Here is a 26,796-nt window from a genome sequence, read left to right as displayed (position 1 = left end):
AAAAACAAATTGTGAATAAAGGCATATTTAATAAATTAGGGAACATCTTAACTGCTAATAGATTGGGGGAAATTTTTAAGTTTTTTATGTACACAAAGGCAGTGGGAACAAATGAAAAAAACAAATTACTACATTGTTGCAGCACATTAAAGACTGGATGGTGTATATTATTAACAATTACATCCTCTTTCCCATAGCCTGGCAGAGAATAGTTACCAAGCACAGGAACAGTTTCAACATCTCATCTGAGTCTCCAACAGCAAGCAGATACTGCAGTATGTCATTAAGCAACTTACTGTCATTTCACACCATATGTGGCAGTAAGAAACTTAAAAAAAAAAAATTAAAAGGCACGCATAAGCTGATTTCAAATATTTTAAGTCCAGGCCACTCTCTTTAGATACAATGTTTTGAACACTTGTATAGAACAGTTTTTAAATAAACATTTCCAAAAACTTGAATACAGAACTTAGGAACCATGAATCTGCACCAAAAAAAGTTACATTGGAGAAAAAAAAAAAAAAAAGAATCATGAAATAATTACAGCTAACCTATATTTAGAGATAAAGTGGTTTTAGGCAACCTATATTCTTTAAGAAAATAAAATGTTTGATTTTAGAGTAGGTAGCATGTTTACTAAAAGTTCTCACTATAGTTCATGCCTATTTAAAATTCTACCTTTAAAGATCTTTAAACTGATTTTATATTGTTCCTTACCACAATTAGACTCATTGAAGAGCTCAAAACTAAAGCAATAGCATTTTTTCTTAGCATGCACACACAAAATAATCTACCATTTAGTCATCTCATTAACTTAGGTTTTCAATTTTTAAGAATAATCAAACTGTCTCAAAAATATTGGGCAACATTTTCTCTACTTGATGACATGTTTATGCATCTCAGGTAGCATTTCAGATCAATATCCTTTTCTTGAATGTTTTAATGCCAGTATACTTAAACATATGTAAGAGTAAATGAGGCAGATTCTAGTGTAAAAAATGAAAGCCATCCGTAAGATTCCACATGCAAAAACAAAACAAAAAAACTTCATAAAGTTCGAATGTGTTTGTCCTAAAAGTAAACGTGCAAGTACACTACACAATGAAAATGACTTGACCATCTTAGCCTTTTTTTGACAGTATAAAGCTAAGTTCTTTCTGATGGCCCACTCTAAAATGATCTGATTCCATAATTGAAAAGCATTTTTCTAGCCTTTATTAAGTATAATTTGTGATAATACTTATATCCTAAAACAGAGGCACAGGTTTGAGAATTTAAATCTTCTGGGTGTTGTCAGTCTTTCTTAAAGGTAACACTGATGCCATTTGCTCTATCAGCATAAAGTTGATATTTGTAAAAATAGCCATTAAATACTAATTCACAAGTATATTAGATGTACATATAAACCCTATGTTAAAAGCATAAACAAGAGAAAATATAGTTCTAAGACTTCTAAATGGCTGACCATCAAAAAGTGAACCACCCTCTTTAAGACTTAACATAACTTTAAAAAAAATTGCTTCAACATATGAATTTAAGACTTTACTTTATTCAGCAAAATCATTTATTTACACAATGGGGAATGCTGGTTTGAGTTTGTCAATGAAATAAAAACAAACTGAACAGAGACCAATACTGAACTGTATATGTACTTTGTATCAGAGTTGACCAACTGTTTCCTTACCTGTATCAGGAACATCAAGAGCAACAGTATCACAAGGACACTGGTTTAACAATACACCACATAGGTCCAGTAATACCCTGGGAATTTCCCAATGCAATCACCAACTTTTTCTTTTTTTATAAATATATAAAAAAACAAAAAGTCAGCAAAACCAGCATTATGATGTAGCAGAGTATAACTCTGAAGTCAGTGGGGTCAGTAAAAGCCTTATCAGACCATCCATAGTTTTACAATGTGATCTGCTCTTCCTCAGACCACTAATATAGAATCCAAACAGGTGAAAAATATGTCACTCTTTAGAAGACAACAATGATCTGATAAGGATTTGACTTAGTGGAAGAAAAAAAAAAAAAAAAGGGAGTTGCAGAGCATAGCCCCTATTAGAACAAGCTAAATTTCCAGATTTTACAAATTAAAAAAATGAAAACAAAAACAAAAACAAAAAACCACTTCAACATGAAGCTACCATACAAAGTTTTTCCATTTTTCTTTGTAAAAAGTTCAGAGTTTGCAATTTAATCCTGGGTTTTTAATGAGAAGGACAGTTTTGGCCTGGACTTCCCCTTGCCCAGGATAATTTTTTGTTCTTCTTTTTGTTGACGTTGCCGTTCTTGTTCTAGTTTCATCCTTTCCTCATGAATCTTTCTTTGTTCTTCAACAATTCTCAACTGTTCTTCGGCCTGAAAGTTAAAAGTAAACATTAATTATAGAAATGCATTAAAAATTATCATATGTACCCCCACAACAGGTGTATCTGTTATGTATCTACAAAAAAAATTTTAATGCAAATGCAAAAAAAAAAGGGGGTAAAAACAAGGACTTTCTATGAATTCCATGCCTTTTCAATATTTTAGTTATGAGGTGACAACTTACACACAATGGCATGTGTCATAAAATTTGACTAAGGTCATAGAGTTTAAGTGGTACAGAAAAAAGAATTAAAAGAGAACCCTTTATTAATTACAGCTACATTTTCTTTCATTGTTAATGAAAACAAATGAACAAATTATGGAAAAGCACTTATACATCTGGGAAATAGAAATTAATTTCCACAAATCACATGCTGAGATCGTGACAGATTTTGTTCTATGCCTATTTTTATCTCTAACTTCAGTCTACCAGATTAATAGATGGTTAATTATAAACCAAGGCACAGATTTACTCAAAGAGCAGGTTATCTACCAATTACCATATTTATAGTTAGAAGGACATACACACATACAAAAAAACAAAAACACAGGAAAAAATCTCCACTGGGGCTTTTTGTGTGGTCAAATCATGCTGGAAAAAAAAGGGACTATATTATAGTATCAGTAGACAACCAAGAAACACCACAGACCCAATTACCTGAAGAAAAATATTAGAAAACCTTCTGACCTAACTATAAAGTGCTATCGAATTTCAAAAGGACACTGGTATAACTGATTCCACTCCTGCAGTGCCTTCAACTCCTTCCATGTCAAGCAATTTCTTTCCTGCATTCTTCTACAGATTCCCTTATTTACCGAAGTCAGGCCCTTCTCACGCTTCCTAGAGATACCATACACACACCTTCACTTCTCAACCAAGCACAATTCTAATCCCCTCCCCAAGGGGGCATTAGGCAATGCATGGAGATGATTCTGGCTGCCACAACTGGGAATGGCTCCTGGCATCCAGCAGGTAGAAGACGGGGACAATGCTACACATCCTATAATGCAGAAGACAGCTCCCACAACCAAGAATGATCTAATCAGTGCCAAAGTTGAGAAAGCATGCTCTAACTCTGGAGTTTTTTAGTATCAGTTATCATGATCTATCGTTGTTCCCTTCCTTTTGTGATCTTAAAACATTCACTGCATCCTTTGAGCTGCCTACCTATTCCTCCCATCCAAAGTCAAATTTTAGATCATTGCTTCCATCTCCATTATTCTACTAAAATTATCTTCTGTATGCTCAAAAATCTATCAAATTCAGTGACTTTTCTCTTTATTTAAATAAATTATTTTGTTCACTAAATTCCTTTTAAAATGTTCTCTTTTGATACATTCTCTAATGCCACACACTAAGGTTTTCCACACAATCACTTCTTTTGTCTCCAATGATAAAATTTTTTTTTTTTAAATAAAGTGTAATGTGACTGGATTATAGGCTTTATGGCAGAGGAAGATGAAAAAGGTAACAGGACTCTGCTATGCTACACAAAATGTTTAAATTTTATCTTAAGTAGCAAAAAGAGAAGAACACAAAGAAGTTTAGACAGCAATGTGGCATAGACTACAAGACAAGTGTTGGAACAAATCAACAGCAGTCAAGTAAGGTGGGAGATAACAAAGACCAGAATTACAAGCAGTGAGAGAATCTGGCAGGTGAGCAAGGTGGAAAATCCAACAGAGAGCTACAATGTATCTTTTTTTTTTTTTTTTTTTTTTTTGAGACGGAGTCTCCCTCTGTCGCCCAGGCTGGAGTGCAGTGGCCGGATCTCAGCTCACTGCAAGCTCCGCCTCCCGGGTTTACGCCATTCTCCTGGCTCAGCCTCCGGAGTAGCTGGGACTACAGGCGCCCGCCACTTCGCCCAGCTAGTTCTTTGTATTTTTTAGTAGAGACGGGGTTTCACCGTGTTAGCCAGGATGGTCTCGATCTCCTGACCTCGTGATCCGCCCGTCTCGGCCTCCCAAAGTGCTGGGATGACAGGCTTGAGCCACCGCGCCCGGCCTACAATGTATCTTTAAACACACAGCTCTCTCAAACCGTTTTCCTATGCTACATTCATACCTGGCTGCTGGACACACACCCACCCGGGAGACCTAGGACTTGCTTCAAAATTCAACACGTTTAAGATTGAAATTCTTCCACTTTATCCTTAAAATAAATCTGCCCTTTACATTTTCTCTTCTGCCACTCAAATTCTATAGCTTTGTTTCATCTCTTCCTTCTTCAGTCAAGTTTGTTAATTCTTGTTTTATATTCTCTGACTAGAGTTTATTTTCATTTCTTTTGCCAGCATGCCAGTTTAGGGCCACATAGCTTTTGTGCATCTAAAATGGCGCCCCTGTTTCCAGTGTGTCCTTCAACCCATCCTACACGGTACTGCCAGACACCTTTCTTGACCATTGCTCGCTCACTCGTGTCCTCAAATTTCCAATGATATCCACTGTCCATGGCATACATGGCATACAGCTTAGCTTCCTAAAGTATAATGTTTCTCTAAGACTTAAGATTTTCTATAACCTGGCTCCAGCTTTGTTTCTACTCCTCTTCTAAATTCTCCTTTCTATCTTGTTCCCCGTCTTTTGCTCATGCCATTCTTTCCTTCTATGGAAATCCTACCTGTACATCAGAATCTATTTCAAATAGCCACTCTCTTCCTTAGGCTTTCACTGATATTACAACACAAAGAATTATCTGCTTCCAGACATCATTAGTGAATTCATATGCCAATCACTTTATCCAGTTTTCATAAATCATCACAAATTTGGGATAAGAACTTAGTGTGTGCAACTGAATCAAGATGTAATAAGGGTTCTTTGCATGTGTGCCTGTGCCTAAGAAACATTTTATCAATATAATTACTCAGGTTCACTTTCTTCTAGGGTTCTAACTCAACCCTAGAAAAGCATACTAGAGTCCTGGAGAGTGAGGGTACACAAAGCAGAACATCACAACTTTAATCCATAAGAGAAATCTAATGAACATTACAAATATACCATTTTTTACCCTATAAGACAGAAATTCAAAGTGTGACAGCACATTGCTGTGGTTTCAATGTCACCCAAGTTCACTGCTAGAATTAATGGGCATTGTTAACAGTATTAAGATGTGGGGCATTTAAGCAGTGATTAGGCCATGAGGGGTTCATCCTCATGAATGGATTAATTCTATTATCACCTGAATGGGGTGTGGGTTGGTTACTGTGGGAATGGGCTCCTGATAAAAACATTAGCCTGGCTACCACTTTTCTCTCTCTCTAGGGCCCTATCTAGCTTGCTCGCCACGTGATGCTTTCCACCGTGGGAAGACCTCACGGGATGCCTGTGCCATGTTCTTAGGCTTCCCAGCTTCCAGAACCCTGAGCCAAGTATTTTTATAAACTACCCTGTTATAGCAGCAAAAACTGGACTAACACACATATGCTACCATAAAAACAGCACTCTGACACTATCAAAATTACATCTTCATAATACTTTATGCCAGCAAGTACATTTTCTGGAATTTACATTATATACTTGTACAAAAATGGGCCAGTTTTACACCCATGCGAAACTGATATATTTACAGGGTTACATATTACAACACAGTTTACAGAAAGAATGGGAAAAAACCCAAATATCCACCAATATGGGGTACATTAGATAAATTACTGAAGATATATAAAGCAGAATATTGTATAGCTATTAAAAACAAATAAGAGAGGAAAAAAGGAGGCCCCTATGTTCTGCAATGGAAAAATCTCCAAGTTACACTGTTAAATGAAAAAAATAAGTTCCATGTATACATGCTACCTTTGTGCAATAAAGGGAGAACTAAAATATTATGCATTTGTATCTGCCTGAATATGCATTTACAGACATTCTGTAAAGATTTTAAAAACTCGTAACTGAGCACACCTTTTGGAGATGGGGTTGGGAATGTGGGGATTGGGTTGGGGGGAAGTAAAGGGACTTCACTGTTTCTCTTCCTAAAAAAATAAATTTGAACCATGTGATCGTTTTGCCTAATTAAAAACAAGATTTTTAAAGTAAAGCAACTTCCTTCAGAGAAAATACTAATTCTGCACTTTAGATTGGGTAAAGAATCAAGTTTCTTCATTTAGGTCTACAAATACAGAAGGCAAAAGTGTGTATGTATGTATGTACAGAGGAAGTGATTTTCTCTGGGACTACGGCTCAACAATGTTAATCACCAATGCTAGGCATACAGCGCCTACTAGAAGTATTTAATGTAATTATTTAAAAATGAGGTGAATATACTATCTATACACAAACATTGGTATGTTGTTCTACTATGGCTTTAAATTAAGCATAAATCTTAATTACACTTTGACAAAAACAGAAAAGACTATTCAAACACAAACAGTCCTCTCTCATTTTAATATAGCCTCTCAAGTGTCCTGTTCATCCACCATCTGTAAGTGTGGTATGACCCTATACCTTATTTGCTAGGTTATGTTCCTAAATCCTACCCTCTCTCTGCAGTAACTTGTTCTTTCTTGATGACTTTACTTACCAGAGAATACAACCATTGCTCCTCTCCCCGCTTGTTTCACATTTATGCACAAGAAAGCAGCATTTGCATTGGGAGGTTGGGGAGGGATATATGTATTTATACAGATGAATAACACTAAGCAACTCACTCACAAGGATTATGTAGCGGAAAGCTTGGAGGCCAAGGAGAAAACTAACATCCACAATACCAGAACCATGACACTGGGGCAGACCCTCCTAGCCATTATGCCCATAACCCTGTTCAATATCACAAAGGTGGCTTTCAACCTTGCACCCCAAGCTAAAGAGTGACTGGTGAGAAGAAATACACAAAAATAAAATGTTCCATTATAGTTAAAAGGCCTACCTACCCCTCCCAGTAACCTCTGCCCTATTTATTTATTTATTTTTTTAAGACAGTCTCGTTCTTGTTGCCAAGGCTGGAGTGCAACGGCACGATCTCGGCTCACTGCAACCTCTGCCTCCCGGGTTCAAGTGATTCTCCTGCCTCAGCCTCAGGAGTAGCTGGGACTACAGGCACGTGCCAACACGCCCAGCTAATTTGTTTGTATTTTAGTAGAGACAGAGTTTCATCTTGTTAGCCAGGATGATCTAGATCTCCTGACCTCGTGATCCGCCCACCTTGGACTCCCAAATTGTTAGGATTACAGGCATAAGCCATCGCGCCTGGCCTCTGCCCTACCGTCTTTATCCAGAGGATCTACTGATTTTATAAAGATTATTTTTCTAAGCATTCTCTGTCTTAAACTGTCTATAAATTTAATCAAGGCAGTCCTTAGCAACATTCCCTATAGCAGAGATACTGAAATCTATTCTCTACTTGAAATACACATAACTTTATAAAATTTAAAAAATCCAAACATATAAATATTTCTTATCAAGAGTGATTATAGAAATGGACGAAAAACAGCACAATTAGAAACTATGCCACTATTCAGAAATGTGATTTCTACATTTTAAACCTTCCAAGATAAATAGCCTGATCCACTCTCCTCCACTCTGCCATTTCTAATTTTAATTCCTTTATTCATCTTCCCTTCCATATAACTTTTTAAATGTATATCCCACTTTAGATAACCAATGAATAAAAATGAAAAAAATATATTAGATACGATTAGTTCTGACACTTAGTAAACTATGTCAGTAAATTTTTCTAAGGTATTCCATGTACGACGTTAAACAACAGAAGGTGAAACACAAGGATCCCCTCCATCCCTGTGACAACACATTCATTCTCACGCTTACCTTCGCAGGGTTTCTAATATGACAAACCATCATTACGGGATATCATTAGCTACCATCTAAATTCATATCACCACCTACTCCCTTTACCCCTTTTTATTCTTAATTCCCCTCTTGTGACATTTATAACCTTAAATCATTTTTGAAACTTCAACCTTAGATAATATCTCCATGGATTCCATGTTACCTGAAGTGAAGACAACTGTTTCAAAAGGAGGAAGTGACTGAGGTTGAGCTTGGTATGCAATATTATGAACAAAAAGCACTGCCTGAGAGCTCTGGAGAGACCACTGTATAACTTTGCCAAGGAAAATCTGATGCCTTCGGGATTTTCTTTATACTTTCTGTTCTAAAATTTGACAAATAAAGGTATTATCCAGATGTGGCTCTTTTAATGTTCTGTATCCTACATTCTCTCTTTTCACCAGTTCTTCTGTCTTAGTCATTCACTATTTTGTGCACTAAGTATTCCTTAAATGCCTGGGGATACCTGGCATGAGTTTATTAGGAAAGATTACATCAGGAGAGTCTTTTCTGGTTCCTACAGCAGACTTCTCCCTGCGTCTCCACTTTTTCATACCTCTTCACTCACCAAGTTTATTAGTTCTCCCTTACAGTTTCTAAGAACTGCTACTTTGGTGATTCAAGGCCCCATCTTTTGACTGGCCTTCAGTGACTTCGTGTTTCCAGTTTGTGTCCTACAAACCCATCCTTCACAATGTCAATACACTCACTCGTGTCTAGAAATTTATTTTTAAAATTACTGTCTCAAATACATTAACATAAGGTCTTCAACCAGCTTTTTACATTACCCATCATTAAAAAACCTCTCGCTCTCTGAAAATCCTTATCTGACTTATCCGAAACTTCATTTCAAATTAAAATGTTTGACATTTACATTTGGTGGCTTATTTTTCCTAAGTATTGTGCCATTTCAACTTATAGAAATGATCACTCTACTATAAGATATCCTGTTCTTTTTCCAACTGTGTTAATTTCCTGTGGCCACTGTGACAAATTGCAACTGGATGAAATCTATTATGGAGGCAAGAAGTCCAAAATCAGTATCACTGGAACAAAAATCAAAGTGTTGGCAGGGACACACTTCCACCACAGATTCTAGGGGAGAATCCGTTCCTTGCCTCTTCCAGCTTCTGGTGGCTGCCAAGGTTTCTTGGTATGTGGACACTTAACTCCAAGGTCAATTATCCTCAAATCTCCGTGTTTGTCTTCACATCATCTTTCCTATGTGCGTGGATCCTGTCAGGAGTCTAAACACCTTCCTTCATCGTGTCATGTGTCTTTTTCAGTCCCAGTTGGCAGTTTCTGCTGACACAACATTCTCAGAAACTTTGGAGGTCCCCTACATGTCACATCATTAAACATGGTTCTCCAGATATTTCCTGGATAATCTCATCTATTTCTGGCTTTTACTGAGATAGTATGGGAACCCGAGTTACATGCATAGTTTCTTCAACACAAACAAAAGGTTGTCTAGCAATACCCTTGGCCTTCTTTCCAGAGCCAGTTTTTCTAACAGTGAACATCTTTTGCCATCTGAATAGCCTGAGATTTTCCCAACATCAAGTGCTGGTGGTTCTTTCTATACTTATCAGTTCATTCTTCAATTTAGCTCTTCTTGCCACTTTACTATAAACAGGAAGAAACCAGGCTACACCTTCAACACTTACTTAGAATTCTTCTCAGCTAAATGTGAAAAAGTTTTAAGTTCTGCCTTATACACAAGTGTAGGACACAATTCAGCCAAGCTTTCTATTACTATATAGAAAGGACCTCTTTCCCTCCAGTTTATAATATGTTCCTAATTTGCTTCTGAGCCCTAACCAGAAACACCTTTAAAATCCGTATTTTTGCCAACAGTCTTTAAAGGCCATGTATGCATTTTCTATCATGTGACTCAAAATTGGAGCCTCTACCCACTGTCCAATTCCAAAACCACTTCCACATTTTTAGGTAACATATTACCACAAACTGAATAGCTCAACATAAATTTATTCTGGAGGCCAGCAGTCTGAAATCAGTATCACTGGGTTGAAAGCAAGGTGTCAGCAGGGTGTCCATTCTCCTTTTGGAGTCTTTAGGGGGGAGTCTGCTCCTTGTCTCTTACAGCTTCTGGTGGCTGCCAGATTCCTTGGCTTCAGCCTACATCACTTCAATCTTCAAAGCCAACATTTTCAAATCTCTCTCTTCTGTCTTTACTTAGCTTCCTTCTCCTGTCTGTGTTATATGCTAAAATTTCCCTCTGCCTCTCTAAGAATACATGTGATGGCATTTAAGGCCCACCAGATAATCCAGAATAAACTCCCCATTGCAAGATACTTAATCACATCTGCAAAAGCCCCGCCCTCCTTGTCATATGGGCACATTCAAATTCCAGGCATTAGAATATAGACTCTTTTTCATGGAGAGAGGACAGAAGGGATTTTTCAGCCTACTATACAAACTCGTTTAAAAGAAATCCCTGCTTACATTTTTCAGAGCCATCTCTCCATTGCAAAGCAAACTCTGGTTAATTTTAAACTTATGTATGTGGTACACATTTGATATATAAGCAACTTAAAAACATGGCACTATCTTTTCCTCTCTCAAACTGCTGAGATACCAAACTGGTGAAATACAAAGTGGTACATAACACAATGAACTTGGCAAGGGGTGAGAAGAAAACGATTTCATTAGTAAAGAGATCTGTACATCTAGAATGTATAACTTGCATAGACTTTACAACTCCAAACACCCCCGTCTCCCATCCAAAGTAATTTGTCCTTCCTTTGACCAGTATGTTACCTAAAATTTTATTAAAAACTATCAGTCTATTATCATAGTTCAGGTGCTTACACCAGATTCACTAACCAGGTTGCATGGTTTGTATTTTAACATCTTGACAAGGGTATAGTTTGAGGATTTCTTCCTCCTGCTGACACAACCTTCTGGAAGAGTATTTTATTCTATAGCAAAACCTATCCCCAATTTTTAAGTCTGTTTCCCTCTCCAAAAAAGTAAAGTTCGTATACATTTCGGAACAGTATCTTAAGATTTTCCAAGGCACATCATAAAAACACCATGGAGAAGACTTCAATAAAAATTTAAGCACTATTTTTAACAAAAGAAAATTAGAATTTTCCATTGTATTACCAACCCTTCAAATACCTAAAGATAGTTATGTGTAGCCAACACAACTCAAGAACAAAGAACAATCTGCCAAAAAGCCAAATCAAGTCATATTTGGATGCTTTTACTTTGTAAATAAAGTATGTTTGTCGGTTAATACTTTTTTTTGTCTCTGTTGACAAACCAAATATCTTGGTACACAATGTGGAATTGAAAAAAACAGTAACTAGCCATGGACTAGAGCACTTAACAATGATTTTCATATATGGGTGAGCTCGTGTGGCTAGGCTAACACATCCCTTGTGGCTAGGCTAACACATTCCTTATCAGTCATTACGGGATTCAATCTGTGAACTTTTGTCAAAAGAGGCTACTTAAAAATCAAAAGTATGACTTTAATTTCTTTACTATTATTTGTATGTGATCAAAAAAGTGATATACATTACTTGCAGCATGTAGAAACTGAAGAAAAGTATAAAGTTACACATAAGACTAACAAGGATAACTATTTTTAGCATTTTGGCTTATTTGTGTCTCTTAAAATGTGCAAGTATGTTTCTCAAAATAAAAGGATCATATTGGATATATAAATTTTGTATTTAGCTACCTCCATCCTATTTTGTATTTCCCCTGAATTACCAAATACTTTTTGGCTACAGAAAAATCCATTGTATAATAATAATTAATCCAACAATACTTCTATTTTAAATAATCTGAGAATATCTTTGTATGTAAATTCATTTGTAAATGACTCTATCTCATGAGATAAATTCTTAGACACAGAATTAAAGTTTTTTATATTTACTGATTTACTGTTAATTGTCTTCTGAAACCGTTATACCCATTTAAATTCTCATGATCATCAGGTAAAGAGGTCTCCGTATCATAACCTTGCCAACACAGGACACTGTGAAAAACAATGGCTTTAGGGGATTTCTATTAAGGAAAAAGAAAAGAGGGGGACATTTCTTTGCTTTTCTACTGAGGTTGAGATATATTTTCAGAAATTTGTTGTAGCTGCTTCTCATCCTACCTGCGCACAAATCTCCTTTTTAATTAGGAAATTAGTCTTTACTGATCTGTAACATCATTGTAGTATTTTTTCAGTTAAAATGTTTAAGAAATCTCCTTCCCCACTTCCAGGGTACTTTCATTATCAACTTATCTTTTCTGTAAGCCGCTTGCCACACAAACTTCTTAGCACACCTAAGGTTGGATGGCCGCTACTTTACTACAGCTACTTCTTCCAGTATCTCAAGTTTCCACGCCCTTGCCTTTGTTTTATTCTACTACCCCAAAGGCCTCTGCCCTGTTCCATTTCCTCACACTCTTGTCCGCCTCCTAATAGAATTTCCATCTATATCAGGGCCCAGCTCAAGGCACTACCTCTTCTAGGAAGGTTTCCCAGGCCACCCAGGGCAATGACGTCATTATCTCACACTACCTATACCACTTACCAAGGATTTCCATGGTAACAAACTTTTTTTGAAGTTGTCTTTATTTCCAAAATGCATTAAATTATTTAAAAGCACTTAATGGCTTGTCCACTTTTTCATCAAGTTGCTTTTCTCAATACAGATTTTAGTAGTTACCTTTGATCATCCTTCATCATTCATCACTTTCTAGAGGCCAGAATGTTTCTAATTCTTCTTGCTTTACATGGTATCAAGTACTTTTAATAGGAGTTTGAATATATTTTACATATTTCCCAACAAACACACACAAAGATTAAAGAATAGTGCTCAAAATGGAGAGGAAAGGGAGGGAAAAAGGCAATAAAAGTGTAAGTGGGCCTCAATGTGTACCTTGCCATCTTTATACATTTTTTGTCTCCTCCTACACAAAGAATACCCTACTTTTCCTGCCAGCATATGACTACCAAGAGAACCAAATAAAAAACTTTTCTTGGCCAGGCGTGGTAGCTCACACCTGTAATCCCAGCACTTTGGGAGGAAGATGCGGGCGGATTACAAGGTCAAGAGTTCGAGACCAGCCTGGCCAACGTACTGGAACCCCATCTCTACTAAAAACACAAAACGCAGCTGGGTGTGGTGGCGGGCACCTGTAGTCTCAGCTACTCAGGAGGCTGAGGCAGGAGAACTGCTTGAATCTGGAAGGTGGAGGTTGCAGTGAGCCGAGACTGTGCCACTGCACTCCAGCCTAGGCAACAGACGGAGACTCCATCAAAAAAAAAAACTCCAGTACCAATTTACTATGCTTCCAACTTTATTGAACACTGTAAGCAAACATGTTAAATATGTTTTAATTCTTACTCAACTTTCTCAAATCCAAGCCTCTTTTTCCCTAAGATATGTTTTTTACTGAAGTTTATCACAAGCATGCCATCAGAATAGTTAATTGTCTTCTGAAACCGTTATACCCATTTAAATTATCATGATCATCAGGTAAAGAGGTCTCTGTATCATAACCTTGCCAACACAGGACACTGTGAAAAACAATGGCTTTAGGGGATTTCTATTAAGGAAAAAGAAAAGAGGGGGACATTTCTTTGCTTCTCTACTGAAGCAAAGGAGTGGGCCAGGAGTGGTGGCTCACACCTGTAATCCCAGCACTTTGGGAGGCAGAGATGGGTGGATCACCAGAGGTTAGGAGTTCAAATCCAGCATGATCAACATGGTAAAACTCCATCCCTACTAAAATAGAAAAATTAGCCGGGCATGGTGGCGGGTGCCTGTAATCTCAGCTATTCAGGAGGCTGAGGCAGGAGAGTAGCTTGAACCGAGGAGGTGGAGGCTGCAATGACCCGAGACTGCGCCACTGCACTTCAGCCTGGGCAATAAGAGTGAAACTCCATCTCAAAAACAAAACAAAACGAGAATAGTGTCACTCTGATCAAATCTAAATCTGTGCCATCTGGAAAAGTGCTCATGTTAAGTATGGCCCATAGACCACTTACAATCTACAAACTAATCAATCCCCAACAAGGACAAATCAATATTAAGTGTTTTAGAAGTTTTTACAGCAATATGACCTCATTTTTCTAGTAATTCATCTTAATTGTATTTTGTAAAACAGAGGTCTGAGTCAAACTGGGATTAAAAAACAAAAACTGAACATTTACTACCATTTGAGAAGCATTACGTTATGACTACCAATATTTTTTCCAGTGATCACACACCAAAAGTCGTATTTTTATTTTTCATGTGGGCAAACAGAGGACTGTAAGAATAACGTAAGGAGGCCAAGCCATCCCTAGCTACCCCAGGGTCAGAAGGGATCAAGATCTTGGCAGAGCACACCAAGCTTCCAGGCCACCCACATAATGACCCCAGCACAGGTATCCAATCTCTCTAACACGTCCTAAAAGGAGGTCTAGTTCCACCTGCTCAATAATTTTGCTTCAATGATTTAACTGTCAATTATATTTTTTCCTCTTTTCTGAAACATCCAGAAAAGAGGAAACCAGAGTGTATTTTACCCTTCAAAGCTCAACCTTCTAACCTCAAATTCAGATTGTACACTTTCCCTCTTCTTCCTAACTGCACTGAGGTTCTCTCCTTACATGGAATCCTGGAATCACTAAAAAAAAAAAAAAAAAAAAAAAAAAAAGTAACAAACCTGCACGTTATGCACACGTACCCTAGAACTTAAGGTATTATAATAAAAAATAAAATAAAATAAAATGATTTCTATAAAAGGAAAAAAAAAGTTATCACATACTTATTCATAAGCATGCAGCAATGTAACTTAGAATGACTCATCCATTTCACATTCCTACTGCCTTTTCGACTGTAGCAGATTTTAAGATTTTCTTTGGGAAAGTGGATTATGGCTTTCCAATAGATTCCATTATGGCCTTCACAAATACCAGGTGATATTTATCAAGAATCCATTGTGCCATGCTCACTAAGTTATGTGGAATATTTCTAGCCTTATCTCTTATCCAGAGGACACTATCTTTAAGATGATGATGCTCTAGAAACAACTGCCCCATATTAACTTTTCACATTCTTATTAAGGTTATTTATGGTCCTCCTTCATCCCCACTTTCAATGGGATCCACTGTTAACTAATTAGACCCACCCGGATATTTTTCTGTGCATTTATAACCACAAAATTTCTTTATACCATGTAACTGGAGCTTACAACCTGCTTCCCCTCACCCCATCTTTTTATATTACATAATTACCGAAGACTCTAGTTCTTGTTAAGATTATAAACTAGGAATAGGAAATTACTTTGGTGCACTTACTATCAAATAAATACTATCTACTCCTGGTAACAAGCCAACTAATACAAAGTAAAACGCTGCATATTACAGGTGGTTTAAATATACCCCCAAGCTTTTGTTGTTGTTGCTATTAGTTTTTTAGGCATATGAGAAATGCGAATGAGGTTAGGAAAAATAAAACGGGGGATAGAAAACAAAACAACTTCCCCAGAAAACTTGTTTTTAAAAATCACTGCAAATTTTGGAGTTCTGTCCAGATTGGAAGTAAAAATCTCAATTGTTTCTATCTTTGACTCAAAAAGCCTTTAAAGTTAGTCCAAAGAACCCCCTCGAAAATAAGTCAAATTATAGAGCACAAAAGTCCACAAAATCTGAAAAAAGGAAATAAAGCAAAATACAAAACACTTTTCACATATGCTTTACACTTACCAGTTTGGCTTGTGCTTCTGCAATTTTTCGGTTATTCTCTTCCAGTATTCGCTCTAGCTCCTCACGTTTTGCACGTTCTTCCTCCTAAAGGGGAGGATATGTTAAGATATTAGAAAAACAAAATGTTTATTTTTATTGATAAATATTTACTAATCTTCCTCTGAATTTTTTTGATATGACTTACAGGGTAGCTTTATAGCTACCTTCTGTCTGACAAATGATAAACTGTGCAGTCACTAAAATTGGTTTCTAGCACTAAATTTAAATCATCCCTCCCAGTCCAAACAGCAACCAACTAAACCCTCCCTAATGATACTTTCCTGGCAATTATTACTAATACTTTAATATCACACAAATCAACAAGGACAACTACAAAACTGGATAGTATTTACCAAATTAAAAAAATAATATATAAAATATAAATAAAGTGAATATTTGTCTCACCAATTATGTATACCTACGTATTCTTTACCTATACTCCTTTAATCAGCATTAAAAGTTGAATATTTACTGTCTTGTCCAGTGTCCTGCAGAGTGTGCTCCTCGGCTGCCATACGCGCCAGCTTCCTCTTTAAAATGATTTGTACTGTTAGCTTGGCAATACCTGCATCAGCAGCTCAACCATTTATAAAGAAACAACATACAAGGAAGGCTGAGCTGAGGAATGCAGATGTTTATGGTAAGAAGGAACAAAAAATGTAATTCATCATTCCTAAGGCAAACAATTAATAAGAAAAATACATTTACTGTTAGTGAAAAATACAAATGGTAATCCATACTTCATGGAACTACGGGCTTCTTCCATGGGGAAAATGGACTTAACATTCAGATGTTGACAATTTCGGAAGGCAGCTTATATTGTCATCTACAATCTGAACTGAAACTCAGAAATCCAGGGGATGCATGGTCAGGAAATAAAATTCTTCAACTTATTTTTTCTTGGAGAATTTAATGAGATTTTATAATGCAAACTGTATGAAGACTGCTTGATGGCTTGGGCAGTGTTCAGATCACAGCATACATATTCAAATGATTTTAATATTTGGAAAGACTGTCAGAGAGTTGTGTCCGTGTAAAAAAAAAATTGTTAATATGAAACAAAAAAGCAAATGAAGAGAAAAAAATCTTACTATGATTAATAACTCGCTACAAGACAGCACCATTACTCCAAAAATATCTTCATTATTAAAAGCACTGATATAAATAAAAATTTCATACATTCAATTTTATAGTCTGTGAAACCCACTATAAATATAAGCATGCATATCTAGTTAAAGACAGGACAAGGGAAAATGCATTTTAAAAGCTAAGCTTACCAGAAAGCAAAGAGATTTAATATGTCAACTTGTCCACAATAATGCCAAGATGAAAAATGACAATGAGTCTTAATTATTTTGAGTCAAATATTTCAGTTCAAGAAAACAACTACAGGATTTCCTAGGTCACACACCAATGGGATTCATATTCAGTATGCAAACTATGGTGATAAGACACTCAGGGCTGTAAAGTAATTTGCCTTGAGTGTTTCAGTGACTTTCACCAAGTTTTTGGATCCTGGAGTAATCAGTGCAAACAAGCTATAAAGCTTCAGTAGCAAATTACTGTCTCACAGAAAGACATTTTCAACTTCTGCTCCAGCTGCTGATAAAACAAATCATGTGTTTAGCTTGACTCCAGACAAGGACAACCTGTTCCTTCATAACTCTCTAGAGAAAAAAAGGAGTTGTTAGTAGATACTAAAAAAAGTGGATAAATAATCTGGATATTTTTCCTAAAAAGATTCCTTGAAACACATCAGGAAAATGGAGGGCCTTATGATCGGAATGCTAGAATTAGTCCATTGTGCTGAAGCAGGGTTTAGGGGAGGGAGTGAGGGATACAAGAAGGAAAAAAAGAAGAGTGAGAAAACCTATTTATCAAAGCAGGTGCTATCACTCAATGTTAGGCCCTGCTCTTTTTAATCTGACTGAAGGCAAAAGCCTCTCACAGTCTAGGTAACAGAGTGATAGAATAGAAGAATATACAACCACAGGTGGATTTTTAACCTTTTCCCTTTACCACTCCCTGTCTCCCCACCGTCCTCCCAAAAAAGAATGTAAGTCCTGCAGCCATGGCAAAAGTTTCAAACACTTCTCAAATAGCCAGTTCCATTAAATCAAAAAGTATCCTTGAATATGTTTTATGAAAGCTTCCAACTTTTAAGTTATCAGTCAGCACTTCTGAATAGGCTAAAAAATTAACTTTCGCAGCAATGTTAAGTTTAGACGAGAAAGGAATTAGATAGTCTGTATTCCATCTCTTTCTGAACTGAGCAGGAGGCAGAACCCAACACTGAAAGTTTTGCCATGGACTGTCTCTACTTTCCAAACGACCGAGCGTTACCTCTCTAGCTTTTTGTGCTGCAAGCTCAGCTTGTCTCTGTCGCTCGAGTTCTTCGAGCAACTGCTTTTCCATGATGCGTTTGGCTTCCTCCACCCTTCGGAGAACTTCTCGTTCAATTTCATCCTTCCTTTTCTCCAGTTCTTCCTCCACCCTTTTTGCCACCAATTCTTCCACTCTTCGTGCTGTTTCTTCCTCGATGAGTTTTTCTTCTATTTCCTGCTGTCGACTAGCAAACAAAGCGAAAAAAACGAGTTAGATATTTATTTTTAAAACTGTAAATTTAAACAAAACTAGTTTTAAGTCTATCAAGCCACTGCGCCTGATATTATTCAGTGATTTTTTCAGAACTCATTTTCACGTCACATATAAGGAAATGACAGATGCCAAAATGTTAACTGATACAGAAATTCAAATGAATATAAAATCTTTTTTTCCTTTATCATATTCTACATACAGGTGAACTGGTATATACAAAAAGCCTAATTCATTAGTTTTAATTTAGGAACGATAAATCTGACACAGAAAACTACTTGTTATCGACTTTATAATCAGAGGACAAGTTGCTAAAATATATAGATTTGCTCCTTTGCCAATCCCTTTGTCTGGGGCTGAGCTACAAAGTAGTAAGCAGAAATTATGTAGCAGGCAACTCAGACTGGCTGAATTCATTTCCCGCTAAGCAAAGAGAGAACAAACACAGACTGAAGAGATTCAGACTGTTGGAGTAATAGTGCGTAGTTTTTACTGAAATTATGACCAACTTAAGTTTTGAACTGAAGTTCTTTAGCTTTATAGTTCCTACTGTCTTTTCTTCCTTTTGCTAATTGATTTTCAATTAAAAGCTCCTCTAGAAATATTAAAGTGGGTAAAAATGTATTTTGATTACCAGAAAAAGTTCAATAAAGCATGATACTACAGTTTTAATTACTCCAATCCCATTGTGATATTATAAACCAATTTACTCAAAATAAAATGCTGTGCTGAAATTACTGACATTCATCAAGGCACCACTGTGGAAATTCTGTACATTTTATACCAATGATATTCAGTGATAGCCACTGGTCACATGTGTCTGGTCCGAACTGAAATTTAGTATGAAGAAAAATAATATAAATTATCTCCTATTTTTATTTGATTGTGTGTTAAAAATGATATTTTGGATAAAATATACACTATAATTTCATCGATTTCTTAATGTGACTACTAAAAATTGTTATATTGCATATATTGTTCATACTATTTCTACTTAAAAGCACTCTGAGACAATAATTTGTGCTGAATGAATAAATTCTGAGGCTCTTGCAGTAAATCTAAATCCTCAGAGGCCGATTCACGTTCCAACTTTCTCACAACCCTCAAAATTAAATAAAACCCACAACCTTTATCTTTTGATGACTCAATTGACATACATATATATGAGAGTCATTCAATTTATCTGTTTAGTAAAGACTTTATCGTTTCTAAGTGACCTTTCAATATCCCAATCCACTTCAACTCAACTCGATTCTTCAGGACGATTCAATTCGCATCCAAGGGCTCTCATTTTCAACTCCTGTTACTTATTCACAGTGATAACACACTGACACCAATGTGTCTTCAACAATCGGTTCATTTCCGTTTCTACATTTATCCTCTACATTCTTCTGTCAAGGAGACAGCAGGTACTACAGAAAGTATCTTTAAGGGCCTAGACGTTTGCAACACCCATTCTCAGGACTCTGTTGTTGTTTCTTAAATATTTCCCTTTTCCCTTCCAAAAGTAAGTTTTCTTTAAAAAAGATATGAAAGCCTAAGACTTAACTATGCTCCTTTTCCTTAACTTCCAATTAAATACAGTATTAGAGTGGTTTCAATAAGCCTTTATCTACAGGAGCTCAGTAAGAGAGCAGGTATCTTCCCTAATACTAAAAAAATCAATCACCAGGAGCATATAAAAGGAAACCGGATGGCAACTTCAATAGAAATTAAACCACATTTCAATATAAAATGTTGTTTCTCTACTTATCCCAAGGGAAAGAGAACTAATCAATGAAATAAGGCTGACAACTGCTGAATGTGGATAATGAGTACACAATAATAATAGTAATCTACCTTTGTGTATATGTAAATTTCTCATAATACAGTGTGCACACACACTTTTGCTAGTTGGTTCTTCTGAAATTAGTAAATGTAGAGAAGCCTAAGAAGAAACTTAATATTTAAAATTTCAAAGCCAGTACGATGTGACTTTTAACTAGCAATACTAAGTGGATCATAGTACTATTAAAAAAAAGGATAATGTAACACAGTTCCAATTAAAACTCCACACAAAGTAGAAAGAAGGCCCTAGGAGTAAAACGTTGCCAACTTAAGAATTTGATGAAGGTGGAAGAGAACTGATACACACTCGAGGTTATTTTTGGCAGTCAAGCCATCCCTCAGCAGAAGTGCAGTGGCTAACAGGGCCTCATTTCCATAGCCTTGGCCAGTAAGCAGAAAATGAGCCAAATAAATTTACTTACAGCAAACGCCAAATCAGAATGTTGTCAGTTCCCTGCTTCTATTTCCACTGATGACATCAAACCAGAGGGCCCATATAACAGGCAGTACAGGCAGGCCGTGGGCTGCTATGCTGGTAAGGAGTCAAATCTAACTACAGCTCAGCGACTTTATAGCCCACAGGGAGGGGGCAAGTGGAAAGTCCCATGTTCAACTGAAACACTGGAGGATGAGAAATGAATGACCTAGTGCAGTTTCTCACAAAGCTGCTTATCTCCCTTTGTTCCTGGAGGAACTGCAAGGCATCCGAACATGAAAACTAAGCTTTGCAACGGGCAGGGTTCTGGGTTCTACAGCAAAACTGTTTGCCTTCAAGTGTTAGCAAGAACATAACTTCGCTGTTTTTCTTGGTAAAATTAAAAATGCTACTTCAGTAATCAGAAAAAAAAATTTTAAATCAAATTTTAGAACCAGTGCTGATGGAAAGCTCAATTTTATGCCCTCGCCATACACTGAATTCAGCAAACCAATGAACACATATACAACTGAATAAAGCATGAGTTCATCTTTACTTACAGCAAATGTATCATCATAATCAATGATAAAACCACTATTATGTCTACTCCCATAAGAGGCACTGAACTTTCCTGAGTGTGTCACTAGTGTCTTGCAAAATAGGTATCACCTAACAGCCTATTCACTCCCTAAAACCCTTGCCATAGTTGTCACCCTCATGATGTTCTTTTCTCTAATGTTTTCCTCAGGCTTCTCTGCTGAATATCCATTCTCCTGCCAATAATATGCTATACTGATGAAAGCATTAAATCAAGATCTTCCAGGTTTCCAATGGAAATGGTGTAATACTAAGTTCTACTTTATCTGTGCTCTCAGGTATTTTAAAAAGACTAGTCACAATGAACTTTAAAATGCTAACGATTAAAAACAAAGCAGTAAGGCTACAGCACCTCATCACTGTTAAGAGTATTACTCCATACAGAGTAACTGACACCATTATTTTAAAACATCTTTAAAACGTAGGAACTCAATCCTAGGGGCTTACTTCTAGGAATCGCTTAATAATTATTAGCAAACAGCATTTACTTATTACTTAATAAGTAACATATAATATTGTGCTGAACGCTTTATACACCATATAATCATTTAAATCACATAATTGTTCCTATGCATTGGGTATGTATCTCATTTTTACTGAGGCAACTAAGAATAAGGAGCTTAAGTTTCTGGACTCACGCACACTGGATGTTGCTGAGCTGTTTCTCTGAACCTACGTAGATGCCAAAGCTAATGATCTCAAGCAAGCACTATACTACTACCCTACAATGGTTTCCGCAGGACAAATAAGAGAGGCAAAGACAAGCACACAGATTTAACTACCAAAAAAAGAAAGAAAGAAAGAAAAAAGTATAGGCCAGGCACAGTGGCTTACACCTGTAATCCTAGCACTTCGGAAAGCTGAGGGAGGAGGATTCTTTGAGGCCAGGAGTTCAGGATCAGCCTAGGAAACATAGTGAAACTCTGTCTCTACAAAAATAATAAATAAATAAATACATATTCTTAACATCAACTAGCTTTTATGCCTTAATGCTCTGTCAGAGCCTTAACCTCCAAAAATATGCGGTTTCATATACTCAATTTTCTCCTAAAAGCTCTTCTTTGCTCTCACAATGAACTGTCCAAGTATTCTAAGAATCACTCATATAGATCCCAGTTCAGTGTAGACACTCTAATTTAGAAGGCTCTTTGTCATCCAGTTGAACACAGAGGATATCGGAACCTAGACATCCCAGGCTAGAGTAAGTTACTATGCCATTAACATTTTCCTGATTTGCTGCAAGTCATTTTCAGCTGTCTATTTTTTCAACAGTTAATACAACATGCATGCAGCATCTCAAAAGAGCATTTAAGAAAATGGTGCTACTGGTGTGGGAGAGGGGTGAGAAGAATCACACTGAATGCCTGGGACACAGCGATGAGAGGAAGATCTTTTGAACTGAATTTTGAACCATGTGAACTGCCTATTCAAAATTGATGGCAAAGGTCTTAAAAACTGTAAAGGCCTACCTTTTAAGCATCAAGATTACAACTTGTAAGATCACTTCTTATATTCATCAGGCTTGGTCTGGCTCCATGTAAGTAAGTTACATTAAATAACATTACTTACTGAGAACCAGTATATGCCAAGTATCACCTACTTTAAATACATTATCTCCAATTTTCACAACAAGCAAGACAGATTACCTCCATTTCACAGATTTAAAAACAAGGTTAGAGGTAGGTGATTTATTCAACAACTCAGAATTGTAAGTGGATAAGGTTTCCAATCTTACCAAAGAATTCCTAATTAGCTAAACCCAGTGGTTGATTCTTATTTTACAGTCTCATTCCATCTAAGTAGACTTCTTGACAGGGCACCTGACACTATGCATTCTTACCATATTCCTTTCCGCCTCCACCATGGGCTTTTCTCCCTCTTCCCAATTGCAAATACAGGCATGTCCTCAGGTTCTTTCAGTCCCTTGAATGAACTGCTCTCCTCTCTCCACACTCTCCGTGGGTCATTCCATATACTCCCAAGGTTTCACTGACATTCAGAGAAGCCCGTCCTAGCTAGGCTTCCGTCCCACATGATCAACTCTGGATAAACTCAGTACAGTGTATCCAAAACCAGTGCTCACAGTGGAGGCGCCATTCTCTTATTCCCTTTCCCTTATCCGCTACTCACAAAGTTTCTGACATTTTTACCAGTACCTGCCACACGGTTGTTACTGAAACATTTGGTAGATGAGTTGCAATAGCCACACTATAAACATGAGAATCAACATTCTTTTTCTGAAGTCCCACATTCCATTTAATATACCCTGAATGTTCCTTAAATCTGTCCCTCTTTTCCATTCCAACAACCATCCTCACTACTCCCGTGTCAACTTCTGTACCCACCTCTTACTTTCCATCCTATACAACGATCCAAACAAAAAAGGCACCCTGTCATTCACCTGCTGAAAATCCTTCCTGTTTCTAGGATGAAATCCAAGCTCTTTAACATGACATAAAACAACCCTAACATGATTCCCAGACTCTATTTACCTCTCCAGTCACTCCATGACTTAAATATTTATAGAACTTCGTGCTCTAAGTCAACAGTCACCTGATTATTCCACTTTTGAGACCATTTCCTCTATTTTGGCAGAAGTCGGGGGAGGAGGCTCCTTTCTGTGCTCCACATATGTCCTATACCTTGCCTGTCATTGTCATCTTCTTATCTCCTCCACCCTCACAGGATACTTCCTTTACACAGTTTATATTACTGTCACTAAATTTACTACACTGTATTATTGCCTATTTAATGAACTGTCTTTGAGCTAGATCAAGCTCTTGGAGAAGGGCTAATCATTTTTATATTAACAGCACTTAGCACAGTGCCTGGCACTTATTAAATGCTCAATAAACATCAGTTAAATGAATAAACTAACCAACAGGATACGTAGACTGAAAACTATTTCCTTCCATTCCCAAAGCTCCAACACTTAAGTCTTTCCACTGTTTCATTTGCATTGTTTCCAAGGCATTAGAATATATTAAGTAATGCCTATTGCACAGCACCCAGGAATTTAGGGTACAGGTGGCTGCTGGCCCTGGCCCCTTCTCCCTCCTAAATACTACTGGCAGTTTGTGTCTTCCCTCAAACCAGAGAACCATACAGCCTCTATTTGCCATATTTCATTCCTGAATTTCTTCTCTGCTATCCATGTGAAGCCTGCTAAATGCTTCTATTTATTCTTTGCTTACCAAGTTTCTTTTCATTTTTCCTACAAATCTTAGCTTTCTAATGAAAGGCAAGTCATTACTCTATGGAGGACTCCTTTGTTTTCACATGAAGAAATTATCTCAGCAATGTCTTAGGTAACTTTTTATACATCCATCTATTGATAGCTATATGAGAACTTTACAGCTAAGGGCCTTGTTGCAGACCCAAAAGTGGATCCACCCAAAAGTGGATTCTACAAAATCAAGGTTTAATCTGAAATAATTACTTTACCTTTGTTTTCATATATATCACTGACAGTTCTAAGTACAGGAAAAATATGAGTGTTGCATGTGTTTTAAAGGAATGTTGGAAGCAAAACAGCTCCAGGTACAGCCTCTTCTGTAGTATTAGTGCTCCAGTCCTACCTTCTAGTAACTTTGATTTTTGGAACAAGCTGTTTGTGTGCTGGAAAATCAACTTAACACAAACCCAACTACAGAGAACTACAAACCCTACAGACAATTCAGTACACATAAACTCGCCTCGAGAAAATCATAAACTCAGTACTGTTCTTGCTTCCTGAGCACTTTCTAAATATTCACTGAAGAACTGACCAAACTGACCAAGTATGGCTGGTTAAATAGGGAGTTAGTAGGACTGTTCAAATCTACTTTTCAATGTGGTTTTTGGGAACTGAATACCCACAGCATCAAAGTATGATGATCTTAAAGCAAAACACACAACAAATCCTTAAACTTTAAAACCCAAAAGTTCCTGTAGTTTGGGATTATTTATCCACATCTACTTTCATAGCCAGAAATACTTGAGAGCTGACATTTTCGGAAACACATTGTAACTCTAGTTTTCACTATTCTTCCTGTGAACAACGCCAACTAAAAGCAACTATTCCAGTATCTTCTGAAGAAGCACAGTGCAGGGGAAACAACAAAACTCCACGTGTTTGCTGAGAAATAGAAAGCAAGTTTAAAAAAGGGTAGACTTTGGGATGGTGATTACACAGGTGAATTCAAATGCCAAAAAAACTCATCGCACTGTACACTTAAGGTCTGTGCCCTTTTTTTTTTTTTTTTTAACATCTCAAGAAATGGGTGAGGATGTAGGCTCAAGGGGAAAAAAGCAATCCAGACACCTTAACAATAGGAATACACTAAAGTGAAAATGCATTTTTCTGGCGGACCACCTGAAGTGTATGATTCTCAAGAGTACTTAAGTTCTGTCCCAAATTTGAGCTTCAATAGAAGAATGCTTCTGGCCAGCTGTGATTCGCATCGCAAAGGTTCATTCCCTTCTCTCTTCTTCTCAAGCCGACCAGCAAACGCTCACCACCCTCCACATCTGCAGGCCAGCTCTCTCCCGGCCTCACCAGCCGACGCAGCTCTCCGACCTCACTCCGAACTCCACCCCTACTTCCGGGACACCACTCCTCTCACGCGCCAAAATCGCCCTCTCCTATTTAAGCCCTTTCTCCTCAAGCCCTCGAATTTTCCTTCCTGGACAACTCCTGGGCCTATCCCACCCCAGGCCTTCCAAAAGCCAAGCCTGCCCGCCCCGTCGTCGCCTCTCCGACCCGTTCCCGCGCCCGGTCCCTACCATTCTCCCAGCCCGCGCCGTCCCGCCCCGGCCCCACGCCCTCGCCCCGCTCTCCGCACGCCCCGGTCCATCCCTCCGTGGACACTCACATTTTTCGCTGCCGCTCGAACTCCGCTTTCTTCTCCTCCTCCTCTCGCTTCTGCTTCTCGTCCAGGCTGCTGCGCTTGCTCACCGTGCGCCCGAAGATGTCGATGCGGTCGGGCGGGGACGAGGCGCGCTCCCGGTCCCGCTCGCGCCGGGACACGGCCGTGTTGGTGGAGCGCGAGCGGGACCGCGACTCCCGCCGCCGGTTCCGTTTACTTTCCCGAGATTTGGAACGCTTCCGCACGCGTTCCTTGTCCCGGGATCGCGACCGGGACCGGCTGCGCTTCTTGTTGTGCTTGCTGCTCTTAGTGTGCTTGGAGCGGGACGAGCTCCGGCTCCGAGACCGGCCCATCCTTCCGGGCGACGCTCTAACCGCTGGCCTCAGGCCCCTCACGCGGCCAGTTCCCTTCGCCTCCGCCTTCGGACGCGGGCTGGCGGTCCTGCCGAGGCCGGAGGAAAGAAAGGTGTCGGCCAACGGACTTTCTGCCTTTTCCCGACGTCTACCGCTGCCAAGAAGGCCGCCTCCACCGAGAACGCCGCAGCGCAAGGCGCCCCTAAGATGGCAGCTGCGGCTGCACCGGCCGCCCTTCCCACA

General features: G+C 38.0%; 1 protein-coding gene across 2 annotated transcripts; it reads right to left on the bottom strand.

The window, feature by feature from the left end:
• Positions 1 to 591: 591 nt before the first annotated feature.
• Positions 592 to 26,796, bottom strand: ARGLU1 (arginine and glutamate rich 1). 2 transcript variants are annotated; one of them, XM_033177300.1, is made up of 4 exons: positions 26,207 to 26,796; positions 18,263 to 18,488; positions 15,881 to 15,964; positions 592 to 2,364 (listed from the first exon to the last, which is right to left on the bottom strand). In XM_033177300.1, the coding sequence occupies exons 1-4, from the start codon at positions 26,551 to 26,553 to the stop codon at positions 2,200 to 2,202; spliced, it is 822 nt and encodes a 273-aa protein (XP_033033191.1). In that variant the 5' UTR covers positions 26,554 to 26,796; the 3' UTR covers positions 592 to 2,199. The 2 variants fall into 2 exon arrangements, 1 of the variants encoding a protein (XP_033033191.1); XR_004428970.1 differs by having other exon boundaries at positions 1,527 to 2,364; positions 16,392 to 18,488.

This window comes from Trachypithecus francoisi, unplaced genomic scaffold, assembly GCF_009764315.1.
Source record: "Trachypithecus francoisi isolate TF-2019V2 unplaced genomic scaffold, Tfra_2.0 Lachesis_group18, whole genome shotgun sequence".
In the NCBI taxonomy this organism is placed as follows: domain Eukaryota; kingdom Metazoa; phylum Chordata; class Mammalia; order Primates; family Cercopithecidae; genus Trachypithecus; species Trachypithecus francoisi.
This window is presented reverse-complemented; position numbering and strand designations above follow the sequence as displayed.